This window comes from Amblyomma americanum, chromosome 10 (genome assembly GCF_052857255.1).
Source record: "Amblyomma americanum isolate KBUSLIRL-KWMA chromosome 10, ASM5285725v1, whole genome shotgun sequence".
Lineage (NCBI taxonomy): Eukaryota > Metazoa > Arthropoda > Arachnida > Ixodida > Ixodidae > Amblyomma > Amblyomma americanum.
In genome coordinates, this window is record NC_135506.1 from 28,440,320 (window position 1) to 28,461,319 (window position 21,000).

The 21,000-nt window shown below is 44.3% G+C and overlaps 1 protein-coding gene across 1 annotated transcript in view; it reads left to right on the plus strand.

Moving 5' to 3' along the window:
• LOC144108105 (calcium-activated chloride channel regulator 1-like) overlaps nucleotides 1-20,501 on the plus strand; it is a 28,750-nt gene extending 8,249 nt beyond the window's left edge. The window contains exons 5-6 of the mRNA XM_077641387.1: nucleotides 18,189-18,500; nucleotides 19,945-20,501. Coding sequence (XP_077497513.1) covers nucleotides 18,189-18,500; nucleotides 19,945-20,456 — 824 coding nt within the window. The 3' untranslated portion in view covers nucleotides 20,457-20,501. The remainder of the gene's footprint in view (nucleotides 1-18,188; nucleotides 18,501-19,944) is intronic.
• The last annotated feature ends 499 nt before the right edge of the window (nucleotides 20,502-21,000 follow it).

Here is a 21,000-nt window from a genome sequence, read left to right on the forward strand (position 1 = left end):
GGTGTGTGCGCAGTTGCCGGGGGTGCCTGGGTTGCGATGACGCACCTGTGCACATGTAAAAATCAAAGTGGAATAATACCGCGATATCGCCAACTGCCAAATGGGCTGTTACTAATGGAGCTCCTGAAATTTTTTTGAAGGCACAAGTTTTTAACAGGTAATTTGAGTTCGATGACTTCGGGCGGTTGAATGCACCGCAGAGGCTAAGAGGTTTCTGTGTTCGGCTACTGATCCCATGATGGCGAAATCGAACCTCTGCCGAAGCGGCGGCATTTCGAAGGAGGCAAAATGCGAAAAGGCCTGTGTACTGTGCGGTGTGCCGGCGTGTTAAAAAAACCCACGTGGTATAACTTATTATTTTACCCTCCACAGCGGCTTCGCTGATATAAACCATGTGTCGCATTAGGGTGTAAATTCTTACGTACCTGCAACAATTATTTCGTTGCATTCGTGCCTACTTGCTTACGTACCTGCAGCGCCCCTCACATACCCAATCTGGCGCAGGTGCTATGGCATTCATGAACTTGCCATCAGCTCCACTTTCATGAAACACGTACCGCAAATCTTCTCCGAATGCAACTGAGCGCCTTTAGGTCGAAGAAAATCCAAGAAGAAACTTTCCCCGTTCCTTCACTGCACATTGCGTAGAGGTTCCCACCAAAGTTTTCTGAACGAAGAAAGCACGAAGAAGTTCAATTTCCCAATTCCTTTCTTTAGTTATGTCCTGCAAATGCAATTCAGGTGTGCATTATGCTGACCGCATAAGAAGAAGACACGCTTTCCACTTCTTGGAAAGCGTGTCTTCTATCACTTTTATCACTTCTGTCAAAATTTCAAATAAATAAGTAAACAAAAAATAAACAGGCAAAGTTGACTTGATCGTAAGCAACAGAAAGCTGTTCGCTCAGGAAAAGAAGACACATCAAAACAGCAACAATAATGGCATCTGAAACCACGCTTCTAAAACATTTAGCATGATCTTGAGGTAGCGCACCCACCTCGCATTCGGCAGGTGCCGGGATTGATCACCAGTGCCGCCGGGGGCCCACCGAGTTTCTAAAGGGTAGAAGGTTTCCCCCGGCCTGATGCTCGGCTCTTCTGGGGTGAGACGCTTGGGAAAAAGGTCTTGGACCAAACAGTTGCCTTGACGGACCAGACGTGAGTTCCGCTGTCAAGCAACCATAAATCCGCCTCGTGCGGTAGAAGCTCATCGTGTGCCTTCATGGTGCATGTTTCGTGCATACCACACGTTGAGTTTCGAGGATAAATAATGCGAGGAGGTTAGTGCAGCTAATGCTCTCTGCTTATTTTTGCATCAGTTAGTATTATTAATAAGTTATACCCGTGGTGTGTTTTCGTGAGCGCTAACAGCCAGTGTAGATTGTAAACGAGTCGAGAAGTTACAATGCAATAGCTGAATATTGGCTAAGTCCAATATATTGCCTGTGCATTATAGCTGTTCTATATTAATGTTGTGCCGGTGTCTATAAACATGAATATTTTCAACGATGATCAGCTTATTCCTGGAAAACAAATCTTTAGTGGAGTGTCTATTTGGCAGGTCATTAACAAATCTGAGAGCTCGTCTTTCAACAGCTTGTTTTCACATCTTGATGTGTGTAGCGGTGCCTTGAAGTAATAGGCAGTAGTTCAAATGCAAACGAAATAATGCCTAATAAAGCATGTTTTGCCTTCTGCTAAAGACAACTTATGAAACACGTCATAAATCCAATGGCTCTGGAGGCTTTTCAAGCTACATTGGTAATGTGGTCATGCCACAACATCGTTTTGGTGAATATTACGCCAAGCAGCCTAAATAACCTTAATATTTCAACCTGTTCATTGTTATAAAATAGTAGTTTGAGCTCACTTCACTTTTTTTGTTTTTGGATGAACTAGTATTTACAGAGAGATTTTTTACAGCACCATATCTGTATTTTCTACAAGAGCATGTTCGCGCTGCTTATTGAATTGTTATTAGTATCGCCAGATAAAAACAAACTGGTAGCATCAGCGCAAACTATGAACCGAGAATTGGTAGCCACAATTGTTTCATCTTTAATGTACCGATTAAATAGCGACGGTCACAGGATACTCCTTTGTGGAACCCCGCTGGAGACTATTCTCGGAACTGACTTATATTCATTTGTATAGAAATTGTTTTTTAATTGCCAAATAAGGTTTATTACAAGTAATGCTTTTGCTCTTATTCCACAAGAACCAAGCTGTTGAAACAAGATGCTATGATTTATGCAGTGAAATGCTTTGCTGTAACCTAAAAAGAAATTCGCAAGACAGGTTTCCTATTTTCAATGTTGTTTATAATATATATTTCTTAACGTGTGTAACAGCAAGTTTTTGTTGAACGGTTTTTGTTGTAGCCCTATTGACAGTCGGAGATTATACTGTGTTTATTTAAAAAGCTTTAAACTCGATTAGGAATAATCTCTAATATTTTTGATAAGATAGGAAACTACTTATTAGTCGATAGATCCCAAAATTCTCTTTATCACCTGTTTTTATATATACTCCTACTCTAGCAACCTGTATTTTCGAAGGGGAGGGGGTGGTTTCAATACACCAGTTATAAATGCGTTCTGATGGCGCAGCTACATTGTCGATGACGAGCTTAACTGAACGTATCTGGATATTTTCCGCATCACACGAGCAGCTGTTCAAGTCTCTAAACTTTGAGAAAATTTCATGCAAAGCAACAGGTTCTAGAATAAAAGGAGGAGGCCATCTATCAATGCCTAGGCGAGATAAATGGGGTGAGGAACTCGATGAATAGGTAAAAAATTTGTCAAAGTCTTCAGCCAGATGATTATTTCAATATTCTATGCCACTGTTAGTTTTCTTACGGGGGCTTCTAAACAGCGAGACGGCAGAGTCGAGTGACCGAAGATTACGCTACGTTTATCAGGCTGATTCGATACAGATTGAAAGTAATATCTGTCCTTAGCGTGTCATGTCTGAATTCGATTTATTCCTATACTTCTTGAAGCACTGAAAAACAAGAACATCTCTGGTGTGAATAAATAGCTGACAAAAGGCGTGCTTTTCTTCCATATGCTTGTACAATTTACGCGATCTCCATGGCTTGGATTTGTCTCAGATACCCTGTTTAACTTTGGAGAAAAATGCATTTTATTGATAAGAGTGAACTTTCCAAGAAATGACTCATAAGAGCTCTCCACACAACATTATTTATATATTTCTGACCAGTCAGCACCAAGAGCATTCGAACAAAATCTTTGTAGAAAACCTGCTGTTGCATTTTGGAATACAACTTTCTCACGAAGGTAACGCTTCGGAACTTTCTTCTTGCAAAACAAATACCCGTATGATCAATCATGTCCCAGCATGCAACTCCTGAGTGAATGAGTGAGGAGTTGATGTCATTTAAGAATATATGAATGCATGTTTTAAAGGCGGGGCTTTTAAGGCGAAAGCCTTTAATGGCGCGGCTCATGCTGCACCCGTCCGTCCGCCCTTCGATCACACGCACTGGTAGTTCACTGCGGATGCACGAGGTGGCGCCACCGACGCGCGCATCGCGCCAGACGCCTCGCAGCTGTCAAGCAAGTCGAGCGCCGCGCGACCTCCTTCCTAGCGCTTGCTTCAATGGAGTCTCAGAATGCGACCAAATGCAAGAACCTAACTAACATCTTAACCGCACATCAGTCGAACGAGCACCAACACCGGGCTAAGGGATTTCGCCTCACCGCACTTTATGTAATCAAAGTGCCTTCCGGAATTTTTTTTCCGGGTTCGATTCGAAAGTATATTTGTAACACAAAAACATTTGAGTAAAACATCGAAATATGCACAGCTCACCGCTGCACATAACCTGTTGAAGTCACCACCAATGATGACATCATAAATTATTCCTAGTTGCAAGACTTAAATAAGATTCCATCGTCTCAATAAATGAGCTCAATTTGCCTGTAAACAACAGACATTAAAGCGTTTCCTGATATAACTGACAGAATTTCAACATCGTCCCGAAAGTAACACAATTAGAGAAAAATTTCACAAACCGGGCTCCAACAAGCATGCATACGCGACCTCCACGAGAGGCTTTCCGATTTCAAGAAATTGTTGAAAACGAGGGCAACTCGAAGCTATCGCAGTCAATCTCCCCGCAGGGGGTGTCTGCAGCTTGCAGGCGTTGGTGAGTGGTGACACCATGGGTTCCCGAGCATCCGCAGGGACATCCCCGCAGGGGGATGATGGTGAAATGTGCATCACCACGGACTGGAGCACCCGCGCCTAGCCGTGCGTGGCATCACCGTGTCCGGAGAAAAGGGGATCATGGTGGTTGAGCCGATGGCGAGCGTTCGGACCTTTATGCCCCTCGGCGGAGGCAACACACCACTTTGGTCCCAGCTGCCTGTAGACGGCACCTCCGGCCTGACCCGACCGGGGGAAATCGGCAGTAGCCCTTTCCTGTCCTCTCCATCTTTTACTTCCTATCTTCTTTCTCACATCTCTCCCGTCTCCATCTTGGTTTACCCTTTTTTCCTGGCGGCTAGGGTTAACCTTGTGTGATGAACTAGCCTCGGTTTCGCCATATTTGGTTATAGTTGAGGTCTACAGCTGGCGTGAACAGGTCTTGCTTGCTAGTTCCTGTCCCGTCCCTTTGTTGGCCTCCATGGTGGGCGGCTGGCACCACGGCCGAACAACACACGTATTCCATGGCTCTGTCCCCTTCACGAAATGGTCGCCCAATCAAGAGAGGGCGTAACGTTGCAACCAAACAATTTTTTCAAAAACCAATGAAGCCTTTACGAAATATCACGTGGCCCGCATTCATGATCCTGAAAAACCAGCAAAGAAAATATCCCCATTCATAGCTGCGAGATGCCTGAAACAAGCCTTGCGCCCCGGTTACAATGTGACCAAACTAGCTAGCTCGTGGAGACTTGCTCCTTGAGATCCGTGAAAAATCTCTAGTTCCGAAACTTTCCAAGATTCTGTCATTTGACGATATTAAAGTCTCTGTCACACCAAACAGGTCATTAAACACAGTTCGCTGTGTGACCTCGGAAATTGATTTTGTGGGTCTCACCGAAGTGGAAATGCTGAAAGGCCTCGACGATCAACATGTAACAAAAGTCCAAAGAATCAAAATAAGAATTGATGACAAAGAAATCTCTATGAAACACCTTACACTTACTTTCACTTCTTGCATACTCCCAAACTTCATTGAAGTGAGCTACACAGAGATTACAGTTAGGTCATACATTCCCAACTCCAGACGTTGTTTCAATTGCCAAAGATATGGACATGGTTCTCTGAGTTGCCGAGGACGAAAAACCTGCGGAAAGGGCGCTTCGAAAGAACACACCGCCGGAAACTGCGAAGCAGCATTCCGCTGCCCCAACTGTGAAGGCGAGCACCCAGCCTACTCCAGGCCTTGCCCATCGTGAAAGACGGAAAAATAAGTTATTACTTTGAAAACTAAAGAGGACGTTTCCTTCAGAGGCGAGAACACGTATAAAAATGGCAAATTATTAACACTACTCCACAACCTCCAAAGCAGGTCGTGCTGCCTCTCGAGGCAGCGGGCCTCAAGGCCTCTGCCCAGGAGGTGAGGTCTCCCACAAAGACCCACGTGCAGTCTGCACAATCATCCAGCACAATGAGGAGGTGATGGACACGAGCCAGGATAGCTCCGTACCGTCGACGTCACACGTACGGCAGAACTCACTGGATCGAAAAAAACAGAAAAGACCCAAATCCAGGGGCCAACCTAAATGTAGTTTCTAAACCCAGAAGATGGAATCCATAATACACTGGAATTGCAGAGGACAATAAAAAAAATTTCAGCGACAAAAAGGATATCTTATCTTCATTCTCTCAAATGGCCCTGTGCTTGCAGAAAACTAACCTAGGTCAACACAATACAAAGGTACTAAAATATTTATATTCCGCCATGACGAAGAGCATGCAAACAAGGCTATCTTGAGGGGTAGCCACTCTGCTCACTTATAAAACACTCTCAGTGTGTTCTTCATACTTAGAGCCAAACCTGAAAGTTACCCACATAGATTCAGAAAACTTTTAGCACAACTACCAGAGCCTTATCTGTTAGTTGGGGATTTTAACGGGCATTCTTCTTTATGGGGAAGTGAAAAAACAGATAGTAGAGGTCAAATTATAGAGGAAATTATTCTCAGCAGCAATACAACGATTGGCCGTAAAGTTCCGAGATTGATTCATTTTCTTCTCTAGAAATGATTCCCCAAAACAAACGTTGGCGCGTATGTGTAGCGCCATTTTTCAGGCCAACCTGAGCTATTTATGGTAATTGATATGGCAGCCGCTAGTGGGCACAACGCGTAGAAAATTACGTTGTCACTAGTCGTCTGCGCATTATACTGTGAGTGAATGTGGAGAGATGGATGTACACCTCGAACAGAGTGTAAACAAAATTCTGTGTGAAGCTTGGCAAAACAGCCACACAGATGTATGAGCTGCTTCGTGATGCTTACGGCAACGAAACATTATCGCGGGCGCGAGTTTTCGAGTGGCACAAAAGGTTCCTTTCGTGGAGAAAGTCGGTGGAAGACGACACAAGGCAGGGGCGCCACTCAACCTCACGGAATGAAAACAACGTGGCTCGGATCAGGGAAATAGTGCAAGATGACCGCATGATATCAGATGCTCAGCATTAGTAAGACAACATGGCACCATATTGTGTGTGAGAACGTGAGGAAACGAAAGCTGAATGCCAGAGTTGTGCCACACTGCCACACACAGGACCAGAAGGACACGCGGGCATGACTAAGCGCTTATTTCCTCTCCACGGCAGAGAAAGATGCTGCATTCGCCGACAGCATCATTTCTGAAGACGAAATATGGTGTTTTCAATAAGATCCTACAACAAAGAGGTAGAGCGCCGAATGGCGGTTTACAAGCTCTCCGGCGTCGAGAAAGGTGCGGCGACAGAAGACCAAACCAAAGACGATGCTGAGATTTTTTTCGATGTCAGAGGTGCCATACACCACGAGTTCGTCCTACAAGTGTCGACGGTGAATCAGGAGATTTATATCCGCGTGATCCAACACGTGCGTGATGCACTTCAATGTGAAAATTTGTTAATGGGATTCTGCTAATAACGAATGGTTTCATCTGGTTTCAGAAGGAAGCCTTCTGATTTGCCGCTGTTTGAAATGGTACCGATAGGGTACCAACTGGTTTTTTGCTTGAATCTACGGGTCCCAGAAGGAATGCATTCTGGTTTTGTTCTGGGGTCTACTGGTCCCAGAAGGAAGCCTTCTGGTTTTGTGCTGTATACTGGTCCGAGAAGGAAGCCTTCTGGTTTGCTGCTCGTTTAAATGGTCCCTGTAATTAAGGAGCCCCTTCTAGTCCCTGCTGGAAGCTTCTGGTTCTGAAGTGGCGTCTACTGGCTCCTACAGAGAGCTTTTTGTTGTTCGATTGACAACTTTTTGTTGTTTATGTTGTAATGGTATACCTCAATTAACAAAATTTTTAACCTTAATCTATTAGAGTTTTTCTGCTAGAAATTGCAAAAATAGAGCTAAAGTTTAGTGAGAAAACTAACTGGTCCCCACTAACACCTGTCGGATGCTCTCTATGAGGGAGTATATAGTATGACCTCATATAATAACAGTTTGTATTAACGTGAGTATGTGTTTCTCACATAGGTTATGTGTATTACTGTGCTCTGTTGTTGTGCTGTTGGCGCTTGCTACGATTAAAGCTGCGTGTTCTCACTATAGGCAGATCTGAATGGTTCTGCATGGTGACTCATTTCAGTATGTTCCTGAATTTTTTGAGTGTGCTTATTATCATTAAGCACCTTTTAAAAATATTTTGTTACTTGTGAGAAAGGTTAGAAATCTATGGACATATTACACGTATGCTTTATCCAAATAAATGTCCCTGCTATCAGCATGCAGTAACCGGTCCAAGTAGCTGATGGTCCAACAGCTATTGGTGCCAGCAGCTACAGCTAATGGGCGGAGAAACGTTTTGAGCTTGGACTATAAAGAATTTAATTTGGACATTTTCACCTGAGCTGCGACGCCGTCGCCCTGAGTTATGGGCATCTGGACAATGGAGTCTTCTCCGCGATAACGCAAAGCCGCACGCTGCTCTCATCGTGGCAAAATTTCTCGCCAAACGCCGCATTACTGTACTTCCCCATGCGCCATACTCTTCCTGACCTCTCCTGATGCGATTTTTTCCCATTTTCACGTGTGAAGGAGCCCTAAAAGGTCGCTGGATGGGGAGCCATTCAAAACGCCACAAAAATGCGATTTTTACCCATTTTCACGTGTGAAGGAGCCCTAAAAGGTCGCTGGATGGGGAGCCATTCAAAACGCCACAACAAAGGAACTGAGAGCCCTGCCAAAGAAGCGATTTCAAACTGTTTCCAATACCTCAAGAAGCATTGGAAGTTGTGTATCGACTGCAAGGGATACTATATCGAAGTAGTACAGCACAAATGATTTCAATATTAAACGCATTTTTTTAATGGACTAAGTCTCGAAACTTTGCGGACAAAATTGTATTTGTTTGCTGAGCTCTGATAAAACTACATACTGCTCTCCAGCGTCCCGGAAAATAAGCTGTTTAGATTTGGCTTTTAGTTCATCTGTTTTTAACAATTTTAAATAGGATGCCATAGACAACTCATATGGTAGCGATCACCTCCCCATAAAAATCAGTAACATCAGCACATGAAACCACGCCGACAAAACCGCACCGCGGGAAGCTCGCTTTAGCTGACTGGCAAATTTTCAGATCAGACGCCAGTTTAGAAAAAAGTTTTTGAAGACATTGCCATTGATGATATAAATCAAAAGTTCACTGATTGTATCGTAGCTGCCGCACAATTGGCTATTCCTAAGTCTTCGGGAATCGATATGGAAAAATCGTAGTTTGTTGCACATAAGACTGCAAGGATGCAAGAAAACGACAGAATAGAGCTTGGGGTATTTTTCGCCGGAACCCCACACACGAAAACCTAGTAAATATTAGAAAGGCAAGAGCTAAAGCTCGGTACGGCCGTCGCAGTGCCGAGTAAACATCATGGCAGAGTATGGGTCGTCCATAAATAGTCAAATCACTTTTTAAAAAATTGTGGGAACAGGTAAGGAAATTGAATGGCAGCTTCGCACCGTACACAATTCCGCTTTTGACAAAACCTGGTATGCAAACAATTATAGGGGAACAGGCAGATATATTAGGGGAGCACTTTGCTGCAGTTTCTAGCTCGTCACATTACACCCAATCATTTCTAAAATACAAAAACATGGCCGAAAAACAGACTCCCAACAAGTGGAGGTGCTATTGAACAATAGAATACATTATTTACCCTCCCGGAAATCAATAGAGTACTTACTATCTGCCGGCAAAAAAACCGCTCCTGGACCCGGTCACATACACTATGAAATGCTGGCCCATCTTTCTTAGTCAGCCGTAGAGACACTTAGATTTTTTAACAAGTTTTGGGTATCAGGGAAACTACCCGTAGCCGGGAAAAAGCTCATATTGTACCATTTCTTAAACCTGGGAAAGAAGCAACCTCCCCCAGCAGTTATAGACACATAGCTCTTACCAGTTGCCTCGCAAAGCTTTTGAAAGTGATGTGAAAATCAGATTAGCATTTGTCATTCATTCTTGTGAAGCTCCTAAAATCAACCACTGTGGTTTTAAAAGGAAATGCTCCACTAAATTTCACTTGGTTCGTCTAGAACATATTTCAGAAATGCTTTTATAGACAAACAACGCTGACTTGATGTATTTTTTACTTAGTAAAGGCATATGACACAACCTGGAGGTTCGGAATTCTCCAAGAGCTTGCCGAGCTTGGCATCCGAGGCAGAATGTTGAATTGCTGAGAAGACATCTTATCCAACCTTTCATTCCATGTGCGCCTAGGTTCAACCCTTTCAAAGAATTTTCTACAGGAGAATAGAGTACCTCAAGGATGTATTTTAAGTACTATACTTTTCGTAGTAAAAATGAATTCTATTAGGAAAATAGTCCCGATGTCCTTTATGTATTCTGTCTATGTTGACGATCTTCAGATTGCATGCACATCATCCAACATATCTACACGCGAAAGACAAATACAGCTTACAATAAATAAACTGGCAACATGGGCAGAAAGAAATGGCCCCCATTTTTCTCGACAGAAATCAGTGGTCTTACTTTTCTCTCTAAAACGGGGCCTACAAACTGATCCCACATTAGACCTAAACAATACTGAACTACTTGTAAAAAATGAACATAAATTCCTAGGCGTAATTTTCTACAAAAATACTTAGTTTCTTGCCTCACATAAATGCGCTGAAAAAGAAAGCGTCAGAGTATTTGAACACTCTGAAAGTCCTCGCACGCAAACACTGGGGCTCCGATCGGGTATGCGTTCTACAAATTTATCGCTCTGTGGCACGATCCTGCTTAGACTATAGCTGCATAGCGTATGGTTAAGCAAGGCCGTCCTACTTGAAACGACTAGATCCAGAGCATAATTTGGGTTTGCGTCTTTCCACTGGCGCATGCAGGACGTCCCCCATAAACAGTCTTTATGTTGTCTTTATGTTGATACATTCTAAAAATCCGTTCCCTACCAAAACATATTACGAAATGGTTACAAAGTACCCATTTAGAGCGCTCTTTTACAACAAACCACAAACTACCATACCGCTATTCTTGCGTTTTGAAGAGACGTGCCACAATCTCGGCGTACTAGATATGTTACCTAGCGTTGCACATAGACGAGATCCACTGCCTTCATGGTACAATTTTCCTGTGATATGCGATTTCACCCTTACGCCGTTTCACAAATGATATACTCCGCAACAACATCTACTGCAAGAATTTCTAGCACTCGAGGAAAAATACAATGGTTTCACGGACTTTTTTACATATGGTTCAAAAACGGATGCCTACGTAGGAAGCGCAGCAGCGCGTGGACATGAAACGGAAACATTCAGACTTCCACAGTGCAGGAATATTTTTACAGCTTAGCGTCATGTTTTATGCCTAGCCGTAAGAAAAATATCAGATGAGAACCTCAAGGGCAGTATTATTTACACACACTCCCTCAGCTTATTTACAGCTCTACATTCTGGAAATGCAACTACTCCCATGCTCGGTGACAGCATACACAACAACATAACAGAAGTCGTAGCTCAAGGAAAAATGTAAAACTTTTCCGAGTGCCGAGTGATACTGGAATTAGGGGAAACGAGAGAGCAGACCTCTGCGCTGCGAAGGCTCGTGGCAAGCGAATTGAAAAAGTAATTATTCTATTTAAAGATTGCATGAAATTGGCACATTGTGAAATAAGGAAAAACGGCAGTCCGCATGGGACAATGAAGCAGACAACAAAATACACTTTTTAAAACCAGTTTTAGGAGAATAAAAGTCCTGCACCCGCCAAGAACATTTCAAGGAAGTGATTATCTGTCGTATTCTTTGAGCACATACACACCTGACACGCAACTTCCTATTGACAAAACAAGAGAAGCCCCAATGCGCATTATGCAAAGATGAGCTAACAATAAACCATGTCTATTTTCATACTGAAAACTCGTAACACTGGGGAAAAAAAAAACATTTTGCAGTTTTTACAACGAACACACCATTCCATCCCACATTACACTTGGGTTTTTAAGTTTTTAAAGAGAGCAGGCCTCTTAAAGAACAGAAAAATAGCCAAACGGGCGAGTTGGTGGTACATATTGGTGGCAAACAGCGCAACGACGCGGACAGAGTGGAAGAAAATACAGGACAAGCGCTGACTCACAACTGAAATTTATTTAAGGAAAGCAGTACATTTTATAGAAAAAGTGGCCAACTTATCAGCTAGTACATCGACAAACCCAAGTTTCTACGTGGCATCGAGGAATGCAACCTCACTGTCGTATAATGAAATAGATGGCTTACTGACACATAACCTTGTTTTTTTCTTCATGTGATATGCTTCCATAATCTCACGTGTTAATCGGGACGGGTGTTTGTAGAGGATATCACAGTAAAGCAATGAAGGAAAACAAAATTGGCAGTCTCGAACATGGTCAACTAGATGATTAGATTTGTTAGCTTCAAGATTATTTGCATGTTCTTTCAAACGTGTATTGATGCAACGCCCCGTCTGCCCGATATATATATGTCCGCATGACATTGGGATTTTGTACACAACCTCTTCTGCGCATGGCACATACAATGTTTCATGCTTAACCCCACAAGTTGTTTCAGATTCTTTTCGTTGCTCATTCTTTCTTTCCAAAACAGCACAAACCCTTTTAAGTTTCTTGGGTGCTGAAAAAACCACCCCTACGCCATTCCTCTTTGCCACATTTGTAAGATTATGTGACATGCGGTGTACGTATGGGAGGATGGCAAACTTTTTCATTTCCTTCTGTTTTCCCGGACTAGGGACCAAGGATGGATTCCTAAGCTTTTTGGCTACCTTGTTACAGCCCAATAACACAACACCATCCGGGTATCCAGCTTCCTTCAACCTTTTAATTTGTTCGTTGAAGCTGTTGGTTGCCATATGGATACAAGATTTTGATAATGAGGACAAAAGAGATGAGACCACAATTCCTGTTTTAACTGTTTTGGATTGATGCGATTTATAATTTAACAGCGGTTTTCCCATCCTTGGACGATATTCCCAACAGACGTGCCCCGTCGCAACCTTCAAACTCAGATCTAAAAATTGTAGCTTACTACCGACCGTGACCTCAGTGGTGAACTCTAGACCTAAAGCATTTTCTTTAAATACATTTAGTACATCAGTCATGCGCCTTGAAAAGTTAGTTTATCCTACAAAAATCAAGAAGTCATCGACGTAACGAAAGATGCGTGACGCCATTCCCGAAAGATTTTCCTGGATACCACGATCAACAAAGGACAAAAATATATCGGTAATCACTGGTGCCACCCTAGATCCAATGCAAACACCCGCTTTTTGGGTATACAGTTTACTGTCCTATTCAACGAACATTGACTTTAAATAAAAAGACAGCAGCTCAAGAAAGCTAGCCACAGAAATGCCACACCCTCTAATAAACTGTTCTTCATCATTGTCAATTGTTACACACTTTGAAACCGCGTTCATCAATTCATTGTGAGGGAGGGAATAGAACAGATCGACCACGTCAATACTGAAAACTGTACATAAGCCTGGGTTTTCATGTCGCAGAAAATCTACCACACGTTTAGAATTGCGAACTATGAATGGGTCCTTAATAGCCAAAGTAGCCAAGAATTTCTGTAGATACCCTGAAATTTCATATTGCCAAGTGCTCCTCTCGGTTACAATAGCCCGAAATGGCATGCCATCTTTGTGCGACTTCGCTGAGAAAAAAATCTTTAAACTAAGTCCTTTAGCCTTATTGACACTTGCTTTAAGCCGGTCCAGGTTCATACCCTCCAGCAAGCGCAGAGCTCTGGCTTTTACTTTTCCTGGTTTTGTCGAAACCGGGACGAAGTTTTTCTGCACAGCCTCCATCGCTTTCAAAGAAAACATTGTTTTCGGAAGGACCACAAAACGTCCTTCCTTATCAGCTGTCAATAGCCTCAAATTATTTGAATGCAGGAAATTGACTAGAGAACCGTATCCCTCTCTATATTTGTCAGTCTGTGTTCTTGAGGAGTGTACCGAGCAGACGGGGCGTTGCATCAATACACGTTTGAAAGAACATGCAAAAAATCTTGAAGCTAACAAATCTAATCATCTAGTTGACCATGTTCGAGACTGCCAATTTTGTTTTCCTTCATTGCCTCACTGTGATATCCTCTACAAACACCCGTCCCGATTAACACGTGAGATTATGGAAGCATATCCCATGAAGAAAAAAACAAGGTTATGTGTCAGTAAGCCATCTATTTCATTATAAGACAATGAGGTTGCATTCCTCGATGCCACGTAGAAACTTGGGTTTGTCGATGTACTAGCTGATAAGTAGGCCACTTTTTCTATAAAATGTACTGCTTTCCGTAAATAAATTTCAGTTGTGAGTCAGCGCTTGTCCTGTATTTTCTTCCACTCTGTCCGCGTCGTTGCGCTGTTTGCCACCAACTCTTAAAGAAATTGCAGTCATTTTGTAGTAGTCATTTTATAACAATTTTTTAACCACACCTCAGCCAATTTCTCATTCCTGAGAAGGCGGCAGAGGTCTAGTTTTAATCGGTTTGTTGGGAGCCTCGACATCCTTGCGCAGGCAAGGATGGCTGCAGAGGTTACCCGACAATTGTGTAGAGCTTTCACTAATGTCCGTTTAAAAAAAAGTCTTTTGTTTGGCATCACTAGGTAGTAAAACCGACACTTTAGGCCATTTACACCAGTGATGACTTTTCACATTTTTTACACAATTCTGCAGTAAACTTGTATACCTCGTGCTTGGCGCATGATGGCCTTAGCTGCCTAGGTGACATTAAACCCTACACAACATATTATCGCTGTCAATCAGCCAAGTCTCTGAATCATAACTGCATCAAAAGAAGAATTTGCTGTGGCTTAACTCTGCTATGCCTATTATACGTATCGAAAGTTGCCGCAACGAGCAAGCCTTCTCTTCTAACATAGCTTGCAACCGACGGCTGTGCGCATAGCTACTCTTGGCGTCAACGAGCTTCGGGTGAGGGCGCGAGGCGGCGGAGTCGGCGGCGGTCGTAGCGGCGGCGCAGCAGTGACGTCACGCGCGGCACACCTGCTTCGAAATTCGCGCTTGCGCAGTAGGAGCAGATGGCCAATACGGGCGAAATCGCTCCGACTAGCGTAGTGTAGCTTTCGCTACAAAACCAAAGCTGTTTACAAGATAGATAATTCATAGCGCATATTATAGCGAAAGCTTTACTAGGCAATCTTGAAAATTTCGTGTCCGCAGCATTTGTGGGAACTCAAAGGAGGAAGCGCTAAAGGAGGGGTTGTAATCGAAAGAGATGATGTGAGGATGCTGCACGAACAAAAATTTTTGAAATCGGCTGAATACTTAATTAGACCCAAAAATTTCGAAAATGTAGGCAGGGCCGGGGCAAGAGTGGCGCAAAATAGAACACACGAAATGAATACTCAGATGAAACGAGGGAAACTGCGCAGTTAACCGAAACGCAGTCAATTAGTTAAAGAGTAATGAAAGTAATGAGTAATGAAGCCCGTCGCTCCTACACCCTTGGCGGTTTGCTGAAGTGACGTCACGATCATGTGAGAAACAGAGAGCGACGGCGCACCAAAAAAAAAAAACTTGAAATTAGCATACAGCCCATTCCGCTTCGGCGCATCGCTTGTACGCCAGTCACTCTCTCGCCGTTGCCGCGTGCCGATGCTGTGTTCGCGCGCTGAGGCCGTACTGCTTAACTGCGCGTTGTGTGGGCGTATGTCTAAGCCGTCAGTGCCCAGAGGGGCAAAGAAAATAATGAAGCAAAGAGGCGACGAGTGCCAAGGAGGCATCAATGCTCTCGCATTAATCCAAAGGTGGTTACCGCAGTGATCTCGAATTTTTCCTGACTGATTGAGAAATTAAATGAAAACTTAAATATGTATAATTGAGCCGTGTCACCTTTCCTTCGGCGGACAAGCACCTTTAGCACCAAACAAACATGAAAAGGATTTTGTTCTTTGGGTAAAGTTTTCACACAGGTACACGCGTTGACCCATCTCTACGAAATCTTTCTTGTTTCGAAGTCATTGGTTTCGTTTAGCTGGTCGCTGGACGCGCACAATAATGGCTGATATTGTTCGCGTTTGCCGGAAGCCGGTAGCATGCCTCAATATCGCTCATTTTACTAATATCGGCATCATTATTTGTTTAGCCACATCGTTAACTGTGCCTAGGTGATTCTGATGCTCAGTTTCAGAAACACCATGAATTTGTATGTACTTTTTTCTGTTTCGATACTCCAGCTTGTCCAAATCAAGGGTGAGCTGAGAGAGTTGTTCATCGTAACGCGCTTTCTCAACCTGTGCTATTTTTTTTAGCAGGTGCGCGATTTCCTTGTCTTCATTATCCAGACGTTTCATGATTTCATAAAAGTGGCCAGACATTGTCTGAACGGACTGCTCAATGTTATCAAATTTTTCTATCAGTAATATTAAACTGTTTAGTTTTTGACAGCTGAAGGAATGCAGAGTCAATGCAACAAGCAGGAACCTTGGCTGCGGGTGACATTTTTCCACTGCGAGATGAACCTGTTTTGCCCGTTGGACAGTGGAATGCTCTGTGAGAACCATGACTGACTGGCATGTCCGACTGAGGAATTTCTGAACAGCCTTCTACATGTTATGAGTACTGACATTCTTTACATGTGATTAGGCTCTCAGGAGTGTCAGTTGCTCTCTTGCAAGCAGCGCAAACTTCTTAATCTGTATGTCTCATCGAGAACAATTTCGTACAGAAACCACTTTACTTAAAGTTTGTCAGCAGCAGAGTCGATACGCAGAAGCTAACGCAGGAAGCAAGAATCCACCAACCCGGAAAAAGCGCGAAAGGAAGTGCAAGCCGTGCAAGGGTGGTGCCGTCGCTCGACACTGCTACTGTCGAGTGCGGGGGGCGTTGCCGATTACCGCTGACGGTAGAAGCAGCGCTTGGTTGTTGGAGCAACCTGACAGCGGATGATGTGTCCTGAAAAAAGTGCGAAAAAATGATATGCAAGGCGCGTGCGTCCGTTGCTCGCCACTGCCAAACGTGATTTCTATATTAGGGAAACTTTTGTGTGTGCCTGTAAACTCGAAGAAAAACGCAGCCTATATTGCCAATTCTGTGCAAGCTGCGCGCATGCGGATGCGCAGATGGTCCAAAGAGGGCAGGTGCGCATGGATCTGCTCTGCCCCTATAACTGGTCGGAGCCATCTGCGTGTGCACATTACCACGGGTGGTAGCGGTGCGGGGTTGCAGTGGTGCTGCACACGGTGCTGCAGTTTCCTGTTATCATATTTCGTATAAAGGACTACGGTCCAGCAGCCCAATCTCTGCTTGTTGTAATTCGACACTTATTAGAGCGCGGCTGAAGCGACCGTTTGCGGGCTGAGCCGCGACGCCATCAGAGGTGCAACCGAGCGCAAAAGGATATCAAGGGGAGAGAAAGACCGCTAGTAGAGTTCGAGTCCATTTCCTTCGATACCGGCCATATCGAGCGAACGAAGCTATCGCCGCACTCTCATAGATGGCGGCAGAGTGGTGCGCGCCGTTGTCCATGGCCACTGCATGGGCCGAGATCGGGGATCTAAGGAAGGGGAGATGGTCTGCCTGCAGCGGAACGCGCACACACGCGCTTTCCCCTGGCAGTAGCGCCCTGCTCCTCTCCGCTGGCGGCGGTGCTGTGCAGGTGTGCAGCGTGCGACAGACTGGGCATCAGCCGCCACTCGTTGTCTTCCTGGTGTATAAACCGTTTGCTTATGAATCCGGCATCGGTGCAGCAGGCTGAACGTGTTTCCATACATTTCTCCCACTTACCTTCATGGAAATCAAAGAGGAGTGTTACATCAAGAGTGTGTGTGGAAAAGAAAGATAGCTTTGTAACTGAACACATATACACATCTCTTTCACTTTCTTTACCTCTGTACAGTATAGTCTATTTTTTTATTGAAGACTTTCAAAAATTTCCCCGCCTCAACGACTGACTCGTTTGCGGTTGAATTGCACACAGAGTTTGCGTATTATGGTAACTTTTGCATCGTAGCAAATTTGACAACGATACTTAGTTGAGCCGTGCATGATGCAAAAACGTAATCGCCTGCGCCGAGAGCGGGGAACAGAAAAAATATTACTTGATATCTTTTTCTGTGAAGTGACTATATCTAATTCAGCTCGTATCGTCTGCTTTCGTGACTCTCCGAAAGCATCGGAGGGTGGCAGCAGAAACAGGTGGCGACACTGCCGCCCGTCAGGGAAAAAGCGGTGTTCACGGGTTTCGGCTCGCCGATTTCGACGCAGGCGATTACGTTTTTGCATCATGCACGGCTCAAATAAGTAAGCGCACTTGTAAAACCTGCTACGATACAGAAGTTACCATAATACGCAAGCTCTGTGTACAGTTTCACCTCAAATTAGCCTACAGAGCTCCGCTTAGATTTCGCATAAAGGGAGTAGCGTAAGCGTCCTTATAATTTTTGTAATGAGCTTGCGAACTCACTGCTCGCCTGATTTCTCCTCCTCATTCTTCTTATGCCCCTTTTCCAACTGCGAATCACGCAGGAGCAGACGCGGGAACCAGCTGGGATCCGGAGTCCGATTTTCCCGAATTTCAGTACGAGTACCCACTCGAAATGTTTGAAATTGTTGAGTTCCCCGAAGACCCCCCCAGCCCAACAGCGGAGACTATGGAAGATTTCCAGAGAGCGGCTTCCTGTGGTCATTTGAACGTCACGAAAGACATTACGATAAAGCAAGTGCCTCCAGGAAAAATCCTGGACTTCGCTGTGAAGGACGTACGCCCGGGAAAGAGAAACAGTTGCCTGGTGCAGCTAACTTGGACGTGGCCAGGAGCTCATATAAAGTCTGGAAAGGGTAAGCACTAAAGAAAAGACGAGTTTTGTTAAGTGTTCGGGGCTTACAGGCGTTTAATCCTCTTATTAGGTGCAGTATTGATGGATGAAAATTTGCGCAAGTTGGCAACGATTTATGAGACAGTCTCATCGAAGGCGTGACGGCAGCAGATGAAAGAGGAAGCGAAGCATTTCTAAATTTTTTTCTTTTTTTACAATGGCGCTGTTCGCGCTGAGTTGCCGCAGCATTCATGATTGCTCCATAAAATCGTGTTTCATCCCACAAGTGTGGCATGATTATGAGGATTTCTAGGCGCGGGAAAACATGTTCTCTAAATGCCATTGTAAATACCTAATGGTGCATTTTACATAACTGAGGCTAACATACACACATCACTTTATCCGCACTATTGCTATCCACTGTCTTCATAGTAGTGTTATCCAGTAGTGCTGTGGAGAGCGTTAGAACATTTAAAAAGCAATTACAACGGGTGGCTGCCTTTTGGGCCACTCAGAGAACCATCTGGCTCATATAAACCTACACACTTTAAATTTAATATCCCAGTGAATCCATAAATGTCACGTGTAATTTACGAATAAAGACAAGCTCCCACTGAGCTAGTCAGCTGCCATAGCAAATAGGCGCATATGTGTGCAGTTAATGGGTGGAAATGCTCTTAATGTACTGTGCCTTGTGTTTTCGGCATTATAACGAAGACAGACAGCAACTGGCCCCGACAGCTTCACAATATTACTGCAGGTATTTATTATTATTAAGTTCGCAGAAAGTTTTTACATCAATCCTTTCTTGAAAGAAAAGGGCAAGGAACATCCAGAGTTAACGAAACGGTTCCCTGGGAATTGCACACGCACAAGTTGCAAAGTACGTAAATTGAATTCAATTGAACCTTTAGACTATGACAGACAGAGTGTGAGAAACTGCTAGCATAGCACAGCTGAAATAATTATAACTTCGCAACTGTTTGCACTCATCAGAACAGACTTATCGTTAGAAAAGGTGCGAGCGTGTACGAGGTCGGTATTGACGATCATTGCGTGCTTCTCAGAATGAGTTGTTTCAACATGCGACAATTATAAGCCTTAGCTCATCCCTTTATAGAAATAAAAAAACACATAATTCGGTGTTCGGCACGCTGTTAAAGCACAGTATCTTTCATCGACATACGTATGTAACTCTTGTTAGGCTAACTATTCTCGAAAAAGTTAACTCGCGTTTCGACCCATCACGACTACTTGATTGTACAGATGGTCAGCCAGACGCTCGCGGCATTCTTACCAAGAATGACACCTTTTAACGTTCCGTCGCGCAATATATGCAGCCAAAACGGTCACATGAATTGGCGAGGGAAACTAAAGAATATCAGCGCATATAAGTGGCACAGCTTAGGATGACTTTACAAAGGATGGAGCCCTGATTCCCTTTCAATGGCTTTACTTTTGCGCAGCTTCCGCTCTGGAAATTCGAGCCGCAAAAGAAAGCATGGACCTAACTTATGACTTTGAAAACCAAGTTGAGATCACGGAAGCCAATGTTGCTGAAGGCAACCTGGATCCAAAACCACCTGGTGACCAGCACAACGTCACTCTGTCACTTCCCACCACCTTCTCCTCGCTACGGCAAGATGGCGAATTTAACTGCCAGGCTTTCGTGGGAGCTCGAGTAGTTAACACTGATGGGCTTAAGTCCAGAACTAATGTGGTTCCAGTGTTCTACTACCCTCGGCCTGTTACAACAACAAAGGCTGCCACCACGAAAGCCACGACTACCAGGGCCCCGACCTCAAAGGTCACCACAACGCAAGCTGAGGGTGCAGCAAAGGAAAGCATTCAGGGGTCTGATTTAGTCGCGTCCCCCTTCTTCTGGGTTGCGGTTTGCTGCATCGCAGCGGCGATCGTCATTGTCATCGCGGTCGCGGTGTCGGCGATACTGAACCGCGAGGAAGTGGAGGAGTCTTAGAATTTTTTTTTAAATAAGTAAAAATAAAAAATCAGTTGCACCCTGTCAGGGCTCCTAAATGACCAGGAGCTCTTTGGGCTCCATCTCACCGAATGACTAGTGTGGGCTCCTGCTCATCTGGTCGGCGGAAAGCAGATCGTCCTCCCAGGAAGAGCGAGATGGACTCAGGACAGGCCCTGCGGCCCGTGGTTTCGGGCAGGAACGCAGAGAGGTCGGCTTCTGGAGCCTGAGGTGAGTATCAGGCCGGGTGCTTGCGACTCACTATTACCGGCGAGACGTACGCGTTTGCGCAGCAAATGTTTCAGTACGTTTCTCTCTCTCTCTCCGTATTTAGGTGGACACGTGAACCACGACGTGCTGGAAATTAGGAAGGTGGGAGGGAAAGAAGAAGAGATGCCGTAGTGGGTCTCTCCGGACCAATTTCGACCACCTGGGGATCATTAAAGGGACCCTAAAAGGTAGTTTGAGGTTGTCTATAAAATGTCGCATTGTGTAGAGTACAGGCCAACAAGCGTTCATGCCACGCACAACGTCTCAAAAGCGA